This window comes from Lissotriton helveticus, chromosome 5_1, assembly GCF_964261635.1.
Source record: "Lissotriton helveticus chromosome 5_1, aLisHel1.1, whole genome shotgun sequence".
NCBI classification, from domain to species: Eukaryota; Metazoa; Chordata; class Amphibia; order Caudata; family Salamandridae; genus Lissotriton; species Lissotriton helveticus.
This window is the reverse complement of record NC_136065.1, coordinates 1,587,013,401-1,587,030,788: the sequence shown is the minus strand read 5'-3', so window position 1 is coordinate 1,587,030,788 and position 17,388 is coordinate 1,587,013,401. Positions and strand designations below refer to the sequence as shown.

General features: G+C 43.8%; 1 protein-coding gene across 5 annotated transcripts in view; it reads right to left on the bottom strand.

The window, feature by feature from the left end:
- The window catches only part of ATXN7L2 (ataxin 7 like 2), a 54,207-nt gene extending 45,094 nt beyond the window's left edge, over window positions 1–9,113 (bottom strand). For 2 of the 5 annotated variants that reach the window (XM_078644760.1, XM_078644761.1), the window contains exon 1: window positions 8,896–9,113. In XM_078644760.1, coding sequence (XP_078500886.1) covers window positions 8,896–9,052 — 157 coding nt within the window. In that variant the 5' untranslated portion in view covers window positions 9,053–9,113. Of the gene's footprint in view, window positions 1–8,541; window positions 8,658–8,895 lie in introns of those variants that run through there. The other 3 variants (XM_078644759.1, XM_078644764.1, XM_078644762.1) reach the window with 3 other exon arrangements.
- Between the last annotated feature and the right edge of the window lie 8,275 nt (window positions 9,114–17,388).

Below are 17,388 nucleotides of genomic sequence, written 5' to 3'. Positions count from 1 at the left end.
TTTAATGACCTCAGAAAATAAAAAAATCATTTCTTTTCTCAACTCCAAGACATCTTACTGTGAAAGACATCAGGAGTGCAATCCAGGCCCATATTTCTAGACTCAATCATGTTTAATACATATATACACACACACACGCCTAGATAGGAAGGGCCAGAAGGCATACCTATTATATACTACTCTTGATACAAGATAATGCAGGTAGACATAGTCTACTGCTCACTAAGTACCGTCAGAAATAGTAAACTTGTTATTTAAAAGCTTCAAAACACTTTTTTAAAAAGGAGTCATACTGGTAGAAATACTTAACTTACCAAAATAATATGTAGTATATCAAGCCCTATCAGGCAGCCATAACCTTTCTACTACCAACTTTACAGTAGTCTCCAGTTTTAAAACTCGTACTTTTTCCTCAATGTCCATTCAGATATTTTAAAATAGATCACTACTACTCCCGCAGGAATACGTTTCACATTCTCACTAACTTTTCTGTAAACAAATGCTGTGTTCCTTCACACTTGAGAAATCCATCATGCGTGTCCTCCACCTCAAGATCAGAGTTCTAACAGCATTCACTAAATATGACCCTGTGTGCTACTTACAATCTCCTTATCCTACTTCGGCAATCCTAGAAATTCAAGGCAGATTCCATTCTCTTCTCTGCAAACACCAAGCCAATATATTCCTTGAACATCCACAGAGTGTCCATTATGATCACATCCTCTGCTTGTGCTCATGGATGTCTACAACCCACAAAATCTCCAAAAATCTCCATCCTTGACATTAACAACTCCATCACGTTTTTCTTCTACATGATCCCTCCACCAGAGCCTACTTCATGCACACTATCCAATGGTGTTTTATTATGTAATTCTGTATATTACAGATCTGTTGTTTCTAAGAGTTCTAGATAACAGATTTCTGTTTTTCAATTTATGGTACTGAATTCAGAGACCTCAAAGATGTATTCTTGAGTCAGCTGTGTCAAAATTCAAAGTTGTAACCTTCAAATTGCTGCATTTGTAAAGGCAAATATTCAGCTCTATTAGCCATCCATCTTCAAAGTCCAAATCCTTATCTGAAAATCATCTAGACCAATCTCCAGGAACCTCACCCTATACGCCTATAAAACTACCACACTATGCTTGCATCATCTCCTCGTTTAATGCATCATCTATGTACCTCACTCTACAGCCGCTCTTCATGTGCCTGCTTCATTAAAATAACCCTGCACATGCATTTTGTAGTTTTAAGTCCACGCACCTGCCCATCTAAACCTATTTTTCAAATACCAGAAGAATTTGAAGATTCAGATCTGAATGTTGTATCCTTTGCCACAAGGCTCACCTTTTAAAGCACAGCTGTCAAGAGGTCCCAGAATTATTTTCCAGCAAATTCATATGAAGCTGCATGTGCGGCACCATTGGCAGTCACGAATTTATACCCAACTGCACAATGCATGCTGGAATGCATCAACTCTTATTCCGAACGGAAAAAATATAAACTATAAAGCCCAGAATGGAAACTGGTGGCAGGTAAAAAGTAAAGACCATGGTGTGAGATGAAATGTAGTCACTTGGCTGCACTGACACATTTTTGATGTGGGATTAAAGACATCAAAATGATGGACCCTGATAGTCCCCTTGAAATGGGATGAACTACCCAATAGGTCTAGGAGTCACAGAATGAAACATTCTTTTGTAAGAATGAATGCAAAATATCAGTCAGATCTTTCGAACTAAGCTAGAAGAGATATGTACAGCACCCCGTATCCAATTCATTTTTGCAGCCCCCACCTTATTCATGGTATTGCTTTCTCTACATGCCTCACTTTCTTCAGGTCGATACCACTTACCCCACATTTATCATCTGCCAATATACATACTTTTCAGGACAGGGTGCCTATATACATACTCTATAGGATAGGGTGATCAAACGTCCCACATTTTGTAGGCCTGTCCTGGAATCACGTCTCCTGTTGCACAATCACGGCTTATGTCCCATAAAGAGGCACTCTGGGGCACTCACTGTCCGACATTTTGCTTTCTCAACAATTTTAACTCTCTCAATAGGCAAACAACTACCATGCTTCCAGCCGTTTGTGAGATGTGAAAGAGGAATCCTGTGGGTAGGTTTAGCGATATACCCCCTTGGTAATGATCAGCTACCAAAGGTTTTGCAGGAGGACTACCTAGCAAGGTGGGAAAAAGAGTGGTTTCTTTAGGATAGAGGACCATATAGCATTGTTCAAAATGGTTAGGAAAAGATGGGCCATCGGGACTTCTTCAAATTTTTGCAATTAAGGGATTTTCTCCTTAAAAAGCAGACTGAGCCCCTGGCTTCTCAAAAGTATCCCTGGTGGAATTATTCTAGCACCACGATCTCACAATTATATAACTGTATGCTGGAAGATGTGACGGATGATGTGGATAAGCATGGGCAGAAGTGGAACAACGAGCTTGGGGTCCCGAAGTCCCATTTTTTGGAATCACTGGAGATGGGCAAATCCATACTATGTTCTGCAAACCTGCGGGCTCAACATTTTAATAGCCCTCTTCGATTTGTACATCTCGTCCACAAAAATAGCAAAGCATGGAGGAGTGGAAGGGGCCCAGTGCCTCAGGTGCAAGACATATGGCGCTGACCTGGTTAATGTTTTTGCTACATGCCCAAAAATAGAACCTACTGGTCAAGAAATAGCGGGCTTTCTGCAGCATATATTGAAAGATGATGTCCTGCTCTCACCCCAGTTGATGCTATCAGGTGTAAATGAACGAAAAAGGGAAATCGGGGAGGAGCTCACGTTTAACGCATGGCAGTGCTCAGACTGTGTTGCGTCAGCCTGGCTAGATTCCTCCCCTCCGACCTTTCAGCAGTGGAAAGGTCGCTCCCAACACATATTTAATCTGGAAAAAGCACTCGATGATCGGGGAGGCAGAAAAAGTAGGGTTAAAGGAAAGAGGATCTGGGGGCCATTAACCACATGGACGGCTCAACTTGCCCCGATGAATGAACATCGAGAAACGTTTCATTAGAGTCTTCTTTCCTTTTTGTCTGTATTTAAAAAATATGTGATTAATTTGTATGAATTGTTATGACACATGTATATGTACTGCATTATTATTTATGATATCCTTGATATTTCCATGGCACCCCGTGTTCTATAATTACTGAAAACGGTAAGATCTTAGTAGCCTATTCTTAGGATTGCTCAAATTCAGGCATATATAAGAAGTGTTTGTATACTTTTCTTATTTGAATGATTTTTATTAATTCCATAGTAATGATTGACGGAAGGGAAATATGGTATCTCTGAATTGTATTTATTTGAATTGTTGTTCTTTCCTGCATTTGCATCTCATCGCTTTTTTTTAAAATTTACGTAAAAACATAAAAAACGTATAAAAAAATAAAAAAGAAGGAGGTATCCTGTTGGTGGCTAAGAAGGAGGAAATTCAGCACAGGAGGGGTCCTGCACAATGAAGCTTCAGGTGCAGGTTTGTCAATGGAGATGCAAACCCAGCTACCTGCAAATAAACAGCCATAAATGTGTTAAAGAATACCATGCTGAGTATATGTCCTGTGAGCATGACCTTGATGTTTATTTATTGCATTAAGCTTGGCTTAAAGTGCTGACATTGTCAAAGCATTGGATAGAGGTACGGGAGAGGATGATTTGCCAAGGATTAAACAGTTTAGTACACATGAGAATACAACTCACTGCTACTTACTGCAAAGAGTATACATTTATCAGCAAATTGCATTATATTACTATGGCATCAAACTGGACATTTATCTCACCCCCTCAACCCAAACAATCCAGGTTAATACCAGTCCGTGCTTTTTAACCACACACTTGTTTTTACATCGATTTCAAATACTCCCAATTTTGACAAAAAAGGAGCAGAATGAGTAACACCACATAATAAGCTCAATCTTCCAGCCGAGTTATATCTTAAAATTGCCCGATTTTGGGGTGCAGCATCACATGCCACAAATAGTAATACGCGTGAGATCCTAGTGGGAATTAGATCTTGGCTCAGAGTTCACCGAAGCGCATTGGAACTTTTGCTGTGGGAAATTAGATGATCTCTCCCAAAACAATCACATAGGCTAATACATTTCAATTTCCTACACCGCCTATACTGCACCTCTGCATAGCCGCGCAGAATAGGGTTGGCTAACAGATGTTGAGAACTGTCACAGATGTTGCGTTCCAAAAGCAGATTTCAGACACACGGCTTGGGCTTGCCATGAGGTTGCAAGGTACTGGGCCACACTGATTCAGACTATTACCAAATGTTGATTACTGGACACATATCTTCTTTGCCTCCTTGGGTATGTCAAGAATGTGACACCCACCTCGCGCAGATTGGTGGCCATTCTTTTACTGTTAGCAAAACGCAGAGTGGCAATGGTATGGGGCAGTCGTAGAGCACCCAAAGAAAGGAACTGGCTCATTGATGCAGTTTACTATCGCGAGCAACTTCTTACTGGGAGTTGATGCCCCTAGCATGCCGTCTAAGAGATGTATGAGGACCATTACAGGAGTATTTAAATCTTTTGGAGGATCAAAATGTCCCTACTCCTTCAAGAAGATCCCATGTCGGTTTCAGCCAAAGCAATTTAGATATTAGCCCACCCCAGCAAAAATGCAATTGGGTTGAACCAATTCTTCAGTCTCCCTGATTTCGTGAAGTATTGAGCCTAGGAATTACTCACCACGCTTTCCTTGTGGGAATGGATGCCTCTAATTATTGGAACCTTGGGGAGCCACACCACTAATTCGGGTGGCCAACAATGGGGCTTAATTTTATCTGCTACATCCCGAGGGTTGCCCCATTCTAGTCCCACGTCCTGAGGAAGATCCACGCGGCCGAGGTTGTTATACACCTCTTATGCCGTTAAGTAAGATCGAAACATCTACGCCACCCCCCACTTAACCTGGACCATTTTGCCCCCTATAACCTGCCCCTTGCAACTCAAGGAGATATATCCCTTGGACTTTTGTGAATTTTGGAAACCAAAGCGTATCTATATTGTGTTTGGCCACGTTACTGAGACTGTTTATTTGTTGTCAGTCCCATGGAGAGTTTTGTAACTTAGATGTCCCTTGATGCACCTTTTCTTGAATTTCCTTTACTCTATTGAACACCCCTTTTTGCACGATCCCTCGGAGCAAACCTTTCTTCCTTTTCCTTCTGACACCATTAGGTTTCTGAACTTATTTTTGAACTAAATAAATACATATTGTTCTGAAGTCATTGTTTATTGCACATCATACATTTTTAAATGGCAATGGTTTCGCGTAACCGTGAGCTGAATACTACAAGCTCAGAAATGTATAAAATGATGAATGTTGAGAAAATAATTCTCTTTGAGGTATTGGTGTAGGACCATTGTTCGTTTGTATCATTTGTAACCCCGGTCCATTGATTTCTTGTTGGGTCACCTCATTGATTATAATGGGTATATTAGAAAAGAAGTCATCAGTACCACTACCTGACACAGATGACTTATTCACCTGATGATGCTCTGTCCTCCACAGACTTAAAGGGAACTATATAACAAAGGCTAGGATAACAGACGTGTTAGCTCATATCAAATCAATCAAGGGTTTGTTAAGCGCGACTACTAACCCGTAAGCGTCTCAAGGAGCGGGGGGGGGTCGCAGGTTCTGGTCCATCAAGGAAGGGGGTCTGTCAAAGAGCCAGGTTTTGAGTTTTCTTGCGAAGATGGGGAGCGATGTTGTCTTTCTGAGGTGGAGAGGAAGGTTGTTCCAGGCTTTGTCCGCATAGTAGGAACAATACGAACATTCCTGCTCTGGAGGGGACTGCAACCTCAGACTAATCTTGCCTAAGACGACTCCAAAAGTCTTCTACTGAGGCATATTCCTTGAGCACGTTGGTTCCTGTAACTCCAGAGGCCCAGGACAATCTGATATGGCGGTTAAGCACTCAGAACCTTTCCATGGGGATGAGTATGAATCAAGAGCCTCCTTTGTTAATCATGACATATGCCAGCACTCTGAGTTGGGGAGAATCCATTCAGAATAAATTGTGTCACTTTAAATGGTCTTTTCTGGAAGGTCGAAGATTTTTGAATTGGAAGAAACTCTGGCGATCTTCAACAAACTGAAATATTTTCATCACATTCTGAGGCAAAAGAATAAACAGGATAGCTGTCCAATTAGGTTTTTGAGCAAAGAAGAACTTGTTGAACTTGTCAACAGTTCATATCAGGGGATTCAATACTCTTGCAGCGGACACTCTGAGCTGGAAATTTCCATCATTTCAAGATCGTACTCTTTCGAGGGTGACTTTTAAGGAAATTTGCAAACGTTTATGGAGGTAATAGCTGGATCGGTTTACAACATCAAACAATTCCCTTGTTCATAAGTTCTGCTCCAGGTTACCGGAGGAGGAACTAGGTGAGTGGACGCTGTGATGATGAGGCATCCAAGACACCTGCTGTATGCTTTTCATCCCTTTCAATTGATTCAGAAGGTTCTCTACAAGTTCCAACAGGAGGAAGGAAAACTGATTTGGGTTGCTCCGTATTGGCCTCAGAGATCTTGATTTCCTCTGCAGAAATATCTGGCAATTCTGCCCCTACGGGTACTTCTGAGATCACTACTACCTCTCAAAGTGTTTCCCTTTGCCTTCCAGACTCCAAATCATACAATAGGTTTTAGAAGTTGAGAAGTCCAACCTATTAAGAGATTGTCTTTCCTCTTATTTGGTGGAGGTTATTGTGGGTTCTAAACCTGCAGAGAATCCTACTTCTTTTCTAGCTTTTGACCTTCCTACAGTGCTGTAGTCCTTACAGTTGCATCATTTAGAAAGTGTGAATTTGAAATGTATATCTTAGAAAGCCTTCATCTTAGAAGGCACTACCTCCACTCATAGAATTAGGAGTCTGGGCCATAAGATGTTCTACCTCATAAATTTATGGAAGATGGAATGATGTTAAAACCTGGAGCTACTTTTGACCTCAAGGTCAATTTGTTCTTTTGTATGTCACAAGAATTGTATTGTCCTTATTTCTTTCCTTTCCCCTTCTAATGTGGAGGAATAAGCACTCTAGATGTTACACAAGCTCTTTTGATTTATGTTGACAGGGGACATTAGTAAAGAAAGACTGATTACTTATTTCTGACTTTTGGAAAATCTGGATATAGAAAGAATGAGACTACTATGACCATTAGCAGATGGGTCAAATCTACTATTCTCTTGGGATTGCAGTATGATGCTTCAGATCTTCCTGTTCAGGGAAAGTCCACAAGCAAGATGGCCACTTTCTGGACGGAATTACAGGGAGTATCGATTCAAGAACATAATTTCCTCAATTCTGTTTCAGGTTTTCAGTTAAGCTGGGTACTGGTGTGTTGAACTCAGCATGATGATTGATGTAGTGTGGAATTTTTTCTATGCAATAAAACTCTCTTTGTTGCATAGTCAAAACTGCAAGGACTTGAGTTTCAGAATCCCAACTGTAATGACTTGGACGAGGGACGTAGACGTATGCACCATTTACTTATTGGTAATTTAAACTACCCTTAGTCTAGCTCTTCCTCTTTACAGTCATTACATTTCATCCACCCCTCCCTCCTTTCAGTACATTGACAAAGGGGTTGAATTTATACAGAAGAAACGAAGCGTGCCTTTAATGCATCTGGGTTGGGTGGGGCGGGGCTAGCAGTCAAGGATCCACATGCTTTTTCCTGTAATGAGTGACATCCCTCACCTCGAAATAGGGTTGTCACCTTTCCCAGAGAAAAATACCGGCCATGTATTCGTGTTTTATGATTCTGCAATTGTGTGGACATGATTCTTACATAAAACTTAATATGATGGGTCTGTATTAATTTTTAACACGGCCTTTCTGTCTTGGTTTACTTTACTTATCAGTCAGGGATCATTAGGGCCGCACTACAACACATTTTGAAAATTATCAGTAAGTAACCCGGGCATGTATTGTCTCATCTTATTTTTTACCATTCCTTATACATACCTTTAATCTTTTGTTTACCTTTACATCCACCCACTCTCAATGTAACTCAAATCTACTTCATTTTATTTGTATTTATTTATTTGCAAAGTTTTATATAGCGCTGGCTAGACCCGGAGGTATCAGAGCGCTTTACACGAGGATCAGTGAGTTACAGGTTGCATAGACAAGTACAGACTTAGGAAAAAGAAAAAAAAACATGAGGTTATACAATAATGTGAGATAAATAGCACGTACACACGTCTTATGGGGAGTCAAGTGGTAGAATGATAAATGAGGGTAGGGAATGCAGGTAGGAAAACACAACGGGGAGGCGAGGAAAACGATGTCCGGCTGGGTAGGGGCCGGCCGAGGGGTGAACCAGAGCCAAACTCCTCTATAGCTGCATATGACAGCTCCACCGGGAATCAGCCAAAGTAGCTCGGGCTGCTATAGTCCCTCAACCAAAATTATAGCCCTTACCTACAATACAATAATTAGCAGTAACCATAACTTTATATATCTTCCTACCACCTCAACTTATTAACATACCCCATTCCATCTTTATGTTCCACACACAGTATACCCACATGGGTACCCCATGTCTTCAGTTCAAAGTATGACCATCATTATTAACCCTTTTCATGGAGGCGGGACTACATCCAGGTTCCGGATATCCGGTGTGATAAGGTTGGCACCACAACAGTACATGCGCAGCAGGGACAAGGTGTGGGCGCGATGTGCGCATGCGCAATGTCGACTTAACGGGCGGCATTAGGACCTAGGGGCTCCTTTGTTTTAGGGCGGACGCTCGCTGAACGGACCGGTCCCGGGCGGGGAAACACCGACCCCAGGAGGACTTCGGGCCTGTCGGCGTGGCTCCTGGGGGACTGACCCTTCACTCACCCTCGGCTAGCGGCGCGGCGGCGCTCTGTACCCAGGAGCTCCAGCTCTGCCCGGCGAAGCCATCGGGACTCGGAAGCCGCCGATCTAGAGCGGCCATTACTGCCGCTGCGCGTGCACGCACCGCCATCGCCTCCCGGCGCGCGCGCCTGTACGTCATGCGGGGTGCGGCGCGCGCACATCAAGGCGCGGCGAGGTGGCGCTTGCGCAGAGTTAGGGCGCGCCCAAAATAGCGATCGGGAAATGTAGTGCGAGACCGGCTCCTCCCTCCAGGTGTCTACCACTTGGTTCCCATAGGGACGTAAATGATATGCTGTTCTTTACTGGCGACAGAGAAGCACAATAGATTCTTGGCAGCCAAACGGCAGGCCTTGCAAGAAACACATCATTTATTATGGATCTGTGAAGACTGCCTAATTACTGGTTTTAACGAGACTGTTTTTTGTTGATGCTTACTGCGTATTGGGGATTTTTAAAATGGAGGGAATAAGTGAATCGTCATCTCATTTGTGCCTTATAGTACTTGCAATTTTCAGTGAACAAATGTAATTGGTTCACAGTTTTATTTTGATGTTTAAAAGTGCATGCAACATGCTACACGCTGACTACTTCAGAGCTCCAACCCGGTAAAAGAATAGCAGTGCTTTAAATTAAAATGCTGGTCATGCTTTTTTGAGGCCATGTGCAGTAGGGTGAAAGTGTAATGCCCCTTTAATTTGAACTTGACTTGAATTCAGGGGACATGATGTCCTTTGATCTTTCATCCTGTTTTTGCATCAATGGAGTGACGTTGTAAAATCTAATTTCCCTTTTAGAAATAGCAGTAAAATGGATAAAAATATAAATTCTAATTAAAATGAATGATTCTATTCTAAAACACTAACGAGCGGGTTACACCTTACATTAGTCTCAATGAATATAACGATGACCCTTTCTCAAGCCTGTTTTAATCACATGCTTTAAGCACATTTCTTGTCCCACTTCTCCTTTTAGTACACCTGGTCCCTATTTTACATATATATATGATCCACATTTACTTATGCCTTGCTTTTATTCTACCAATTTCCTATTGTGCCTCTCGCGTATAGTGTATTTTAAGCTTCACAAATAACAACTAGACAGTCATTAAAGCAACTAATGGCCAACCATGGTTTTATAAGCGGCAGGTGGCTTGCGAGCAGGCAATGGCGTACGCATTAAGCTGATGCTCCGCGCCAACCCGAGTTCATCCTAAGGTTATACAGCTCAATCTGCGAGGAATGAGGTGTGGCGCCGCGGCCAGGGCGACTGACGCTGGAATCTGGGGACCACGGTTCGATCCCCGGCTCCGGCGGCAGGGTAGCCCAGCACCATGTGACTCTGGGCAATAACTCGCTTAATCTTCCCGACGGCCCCCAGCGCCTAGAGACCCTTACGGGTGATTGTGCGCTTTACAAATGTGGACTTTACTTTACTTGGGGTGGACGACCCTGAATTAGGAGGGAACTTGGTGTTCCGGCCCAGCGGAATTGAGATCCCAGTGGCATACGATACACGGCGAATGAGAGAACCAACTGCGCAGCGAGCTCGGACCCAAGATTGCGTCGCCGATGTACGGAGGTCGGGACCTAGGTCTCCCACTGAGACCCCCTTGCTGGACCTAACAAGTGTCTAAATATGTGGTGCACACAGACACCTGCCAGCCTGAAGGGCCAGGCTTGCGGCGAATGGCCAGAGAGAGCAGTGTTTAGCGGCTGCAGAGCTCGGAGCTCTCTGGGAGGAGGGTCTCCTCTGAGCGTGTGGCGGCGACCCGGGCCACCGGTGTGCCTTGGAAGGCGGTGGTTGGCGGGCCTATTCTGATCACGCAGCAACTACACCAGAATACGGCGGGCCCCGAGCCCAGAAGATGGTGGCTCTGATGTACAGAGGTCTAGGTCCCCCACTGAAATTCCTTGCTGGACCTAGCACGTGGTCGAAGTCTGTGATGCACACCGACACTTGCCAGCCTGAGGAGCCGGGCTAGCGGCGGACAGCCTGGGAGAACGGTGCTTGCCGGCTGCTGAGCTCGGAGCTCTCCGGGAGGAGGGGGCTCCTTTCATTGTGCGGCGACTGCCCGGGCCCCAGGCGGGGCATTGAATGGCGGTGGTTGGCGGGCCTGCGCTGATCACGCAGCAACTATACCAGAGCATGGCGGGCCCCGGACGTGTTTGCTCATTCCCCAATTTAGTGAGATACGGGCCATCACTGTATATCATCTGCCCCCACCTGGTTTGATGGGCTGGTTTTATGCTGCCATCATGCACATCTTTGGATATTGCATGGATGCTGCCCGCTCTACAGTAATATCTTGTGAGTGTACCCGTTTTTAAGTCTTCATCGCAAGTCCTGTTTTTATTACTATACTCTATCCTGACTACCGACAATAGGGTTAGCTGCCCAGACATTTGACACTGCAAAACGTCATGACGTCATCACGTGACATGAAGCTCTATATTAAGTCTGTGCGAGCGCTAAGCTTGTTTCTGCCTGATTGATCGTCACGCCCTTTCCGCTGAAATCCTCTAGTAAATGGCATTTTCGGTCTTTTTGAAGAGTATAATATTTCTGTATAATCAATTCTTCGGTATATATCAACTGTAATCTAGAAACGGGGGACATTAAAATCTATCTGTCGCTTGTCTCCTCCTAACTTTTTGACGATACCACAATGAAGATGTAAGCTGTAGAATCCATCATGACATTACATATTCGAATCCGACCATATCTAAATAATTCCATTTCATCACGAACTTCAAGTTAAAATATAGTGTATGCCACATTTTCCACGATGGGCTCACTAATATCTTGAGGAACTTAGATATACATTTTTGGTTCATACTAATCCCGTTCGGCTAGTACGAACTCCATGTGTGCTGACTTCAAAATTTATGGTCTTCTATAATTCTTTTTCATAGAGCGAGATGGTCAGTCGCGGATCATCTAGGACTACCTTTGAATGCCTTTTGAATATTGCAAGCATATGATATAGTATCTTCATTGGGTCATTTTATCCCTCGGTTGAGAAAGACATTGTGCCTAATGTCGACACATGGACTGCCTTTAAATACAGGTAAAATCATTGCTTATAGGTGGGGATTATAACTGCGTAACAGACGTTGACTTGGATCGCTCGCACCCTCCACTGCCTGGAGCTCAGGCGTACCACACAGCAGCAAGGTTTTGGGACTGGATTGCCCACTTGGGACTGATTGACATATGGAGGACAAAACACTTAGACGATAAAGACTATTCATATTTCTCCACTTTGCACCAGTTACATACACGAATGGACAAGTTCCTCTCTACATCCGAGCTAGGGCAAGTGATTACACATGCAGAGTACCTTGGGTGCACTTTATCATACTATAGCCAAACCCTCCTTGGAGCAACGAAAACTCCTTAAACATGTTAGGAGCTTCTATAGCAAACAAATAAAGAGCACCAAGACAGACTATTTCAGACACCAACTCGATGAAGCTGCAAACCGCCCCAAGAAACTTTTCGAATTGGTCAAACAGTAATCAGTGGCAGGCTCAAACCACACTGATTGCGGAGTCATCCCACCTTCATGCAATGATCTTGCTGCTTTCTTCAATGAGAAATCAAGACGCATCACCATTGAACTTGCCTCAAAGAAAGCCATCCCTTGACTTCTTAGATTAGGGCAAACCTATCAGTTTGATCACCAAAAACAATGCGTCATGGGGTTCCTTTACCCCATTCAGTGAAAAAGACATCAACAAGATTCTTCAAAACATCAATCCATCTAACCACTTCATTGACCCGTTGCCCCCGGCCATCTTCAAAGAAATTAAGAATGTACTCATCCCCACCTGGACAAGGATTGTAAACACCTTTCTAGCACAAGGCATGATCCCAGACTGTCTAAAAGCAGCTTAGGTGTCACCTATACAAAAAAAACTGCCGCAGATTAAACCGACCTCAATAATTTCCACCCATCTCCAACATCCCTACTCTAGCAAAGCTACTGGTGAAATGCGTACAATCCCAACTTTGTGCTCACATAGAGAATTTCCAACTACTAGACCAACATCAACCGGGCTGCCGGAGAGGGCACAGTAACGAATCTACTGTCATGCACATTATGGGTGAAATTTTAAAAATGCTTGACCAAAATGATTCCTGCCTCCTTATCCTTTACCTCTTCTCCGCATTCGACATGGTTAATCACAACAACCTCCTATTTATTCTGAAGAACAGGGTGGGTTTCTCGGGTCTGGTGTTACAATGGTTCACCTCCTTCCTCCACCACAGATCACAAAGAGTCAAGGCAAACCACTCCCTCTCCCAGCCCTCTCCAGTAATCATGGGTGTCCCCCAAGGGTCCGCCCTATCTCCTATCCTCTTCAACCTTTTCTTGGAACCTCTAGCTAAATCACTAAATTCCACAAACATTCTCTACCATATGTACGCGGACGACGCACAGCTTTATTTGAAAATGTCATCCCCGGATGACATCATCTCACTCAACCCTTCAGGCCACACAAAATTGGTTAACTGAGAACCATCTACCTCTCAACACTTCCAAAACTGAATTTCTTTTCACATCTCTCCCCCAAACCACATCCCCAAGCCAGATCTTTGGCTGAATCACCTCACGGCCTTCAACTGCACCCCCCTCATCAATGACTCAGTCAAATCTCTCGGAATCACCCTGGACAAGCACCTGAATATGAAAAATCATATCAGCAATGTGTGTAAGGGAACTAACCATCTGATGAGGACCCTGAGAAGCATCAAACCATTCCTGCCACAAAAGGATTTCAAGTAGGTGGTCCAAGCACTGGTCTTGCCGAGACTAGACTATGGCAGTGCTACGCTCTGTGGCCTTCCCAAATACACCCTGGCTCCGCTAAGGGCATCACTGAATGCTGAGGCCAGACTGGTCACAGGTACCAAACAAAATGAACACATATCCCCAGTCCTAAAATCTCTCAAATGGTTATCCATGAAGCTCAAATTCAGTTAAAGATTGCCGTTCTGACACACAAAGCCCTGCATTTCAAAACTCCCAGGTACCTAGCGCAAAAGCTTGAATTATCCTGTGGTGGGAGAGCCTCAAGAAGCGCTAACACTTGCCTCCTGAAACCACTCATCTTTAGCAAAAAGAGAACTTGTCACCGAGTCTTCTCTGGCGTGGCCCCAAAGATATGGAACTCTCTTCCACAGGAAGTACGCAGTATCTCCTCAACGACTGCTTTCAAACTGGAAACCAAAAGATTCCTAATGGACACATTTCTACCATAATTTGGGTTAGGTCCATTGGCTCAAAATCATTGATCCTATAACCACTGTTCCATCATGTGATGCTGATCTTCTTTACCACGCTGTGTGCCCCCTTCGTAGCCTGCTATATATCTGCTTTTTGTGTCACTCTCCTTTGTATCATTTGTCTGTGGATTCATGTTGTGTATCTTACTTGATGTAGATATTGGATTTTTGACCTTCCTTCCACCCTTTTGTAAAGCGCTCTGATAACCATCGGGTTCTTGTTGGCACTATATAAAACTTTATAAATAGCCCCTTTATATTGACTATGCAACCGAGGGGAAGATGTGGCGCCTTGACACAAATATGTTGGAAGAGACCTACTTTAGGGAAACCTTGGGATCATCCATAGACGCCTACTTTGACATTAACACACATACAGCGACTACAGCACTGACAGAGTTGGAAGCCTTTAAAGTGGTGACAAGAGGGTTCTGTTTGGGACAATCCGTGGGAGCACAGCTCGATTGCACCAAGAAGTCAGACAGCTAGAAGATCAACTACAGGCTTGGATAATACACAAGGGCAGGACGAGACACAACCTCAACGCCTGAAAGACACACAAAAGCTGTACCAATTAGCTCTCGAGAAATTAAGATGCTATGACTATAAGGGCTATCTTGCGAGAGTGCAGGAAGAGGAGGGTAAGCAGGGACGGATTTTAGCTTGGCTGATCAAACCAGAAATCAGAGGCTCCCCAATCCCTCACATTTGATCCAAAATGGCTACTCTGTTTATGATCCAGAGGCCATCAATGCCCTTTTTCACGACTACTATGCAACATTATACGACGCGCCCCCCCATGTGCCGCACGACGAGCGGAGAACATTCCTATCTCTGGCTCCGACTTAAACGGTTGGACCAACAAGACATGGTATGCTTGGGTGGTCCCATTGACCCTCACGAAATTCAAGTGGCTATTAAAAGCATATCCACTGGCAAAACTCCGGGCCCAGACGGGCTACTAGCAGAATTTTATTCCGTGTATGCCCTCAGACTTGTCCCCCCGCCTTGCATCGGTCTACGCAGAATCACTACGACTGGGGCATCTCCATGAGTCTGTAGGGGTGCACTTGTTGTCCCCCTCCATAAAATCAGGCTAGATGGCCTACAGGTTTGGGATTATCGCCCTCTCTCCATGCTCAATATGGATTTTTAAATCCTCAGTAAGCTGCTGGCCCAACGTCTGCTCCCGCACATGTCTACACAGACCAGAACGACTTTACCCTGCCGGGGTATCTCACAGGGGAATACCAGGACGGGTTCCCTAAGCAAGCGCTTAGATACTGTGTGAAATCAGTGATTTGCGCTATATAAATACATGCACATTTACATTTACATTTACTTTATCCCGACGAGAAGCACATCCCATAATTTACGCTGTCTCTATCATATAGTATATAACCCTACTTTGCAGCCTCTCCCAAAAGCAGCACTCCTGGCAATAGACCTAGAAAAAGCATTCAATACAATTAGATGGGACTTTCTATTTGATACCATACATTGTCTCTATCATATATTATACCACCCTACTATGCAGCTTCTCCCCAACGCAGCACTCCTGGCAATAGACCTAGAAAAGGCATTCAATACGATTAGATGGGACTTTCTATTTGATAAGTATGGTGGTCCCTGGATCGGAATCACAAAAGCCGCACATTTTAAGCCGGGTTCTGGATTACATCCAATGACTCAAGTTCATTAATTTCTTCGTTTCTTTGCAATTTCTCTTACATTTAAACCATACTTTTTCTTCAGTTCAATTCATTTTATTCAATCTATTATTTCCATGTTCAAAGAAACACTCAAAATCCAATGCATTTCGGGAGAAAAAACTCCCTTCGTCAGGGATATCTATAAATATAAACAAATACAAGAATTTTTTTTAAAACACTGTATACAAAAGATTAACTTTTCAACATCATGTTTAGGTTATATAAATTACTAAAGACCTCCGCTTAAACCCATTATATTTTTTCTCTCTTTTCGTTCTTGTGGTAAAAACTCTGGAGAATAAATCACTTCTGATTCATCACAATTTACGTGCACATATTCTAGCTATCGCTTACCGTAACAAAAAGTAAATAGGCATCCCTGTGTAGCCTTTTCTGCGCAAATCAATCGCCATTACAGTTTGTTTGTCTGGCGCGCTCTCACTGCGTTCTTCCTTCCTCAAGTAGATTGCTTACAAAGACTCTCTCACTTTACACTTTTGTATACTCCCGCCTGACTTAATCAACAACAGGTGATGCAGGGTGCAAACCTTGATCTTTTTCGTCCTCTATTTTTCTTTCTATTTGATACCATGCAACACATGGGTCTTGGTGATGACTGGTTAAAATGGGTTCAGCTTGTTTATGAACGACCTACTGCCAGGGTCAGGACGGGAAGGGTAGTCTCCACGCAATACCGTCTCTTCCGGGGTACACGACAGCGATGCCCCTTGTTGCCACTCCTGCTTGCTTTAGTAATAGACCTGTTGGTGACACTATTTCGCCAGGGAGATGATGGGCTGGGGGTAACAGTTGGCAGCCAAACACATATTATCTCGCTATATGCGGATGTTCTCCTGATATACCATAACGATGCAGGGAGCTGTGACACTTCGGCTTTGGATATCTTGGATAGGTAGGAGCGGGTTTCCGGACTGCGTGTTAATAAAAGTAAGACCTACCTGTTCCCGCTGATGCTAGATGCTCCACGCCCTGTGGATCTGCCTATAGATCTTAACTGGACTCTCCGCACGTTTAAGTATCTGGGGATCCATATATTTAATCCCCTGAAGGATATGAGAGAAGGAAATCTCTGACATGCCCTGTACAATTTGTGTCCCTTCTTGGTGCTCCCTGCGTCTCCCGATCATGGCGAGAATCTCCCTATCAAAGATGCTTATGCTACCAGGCTTACTGTATTTTGTTGTTAACCTGCCATTGGTAGTGCCCCCTAGCTGGTTAAGGCAGCTAGACACCTTACTTTGAGATCTCATCTGGGATAAGAGCCGCCGGAGGGTATCGCTGTTCATACTACAGCGCGCAGTTGAAGAAGGGGTTCTAGGAATGCCAAACTTTGGGCACTACTATCTGGTCTCCCAACTACAGTGGTTGGCACTACGGATAGAGGGCGTGGGCCCAGAGGGCACTGATTTGACTGACACGAGGGTCATACACCCTTGCTATTAGTTAAAATGCT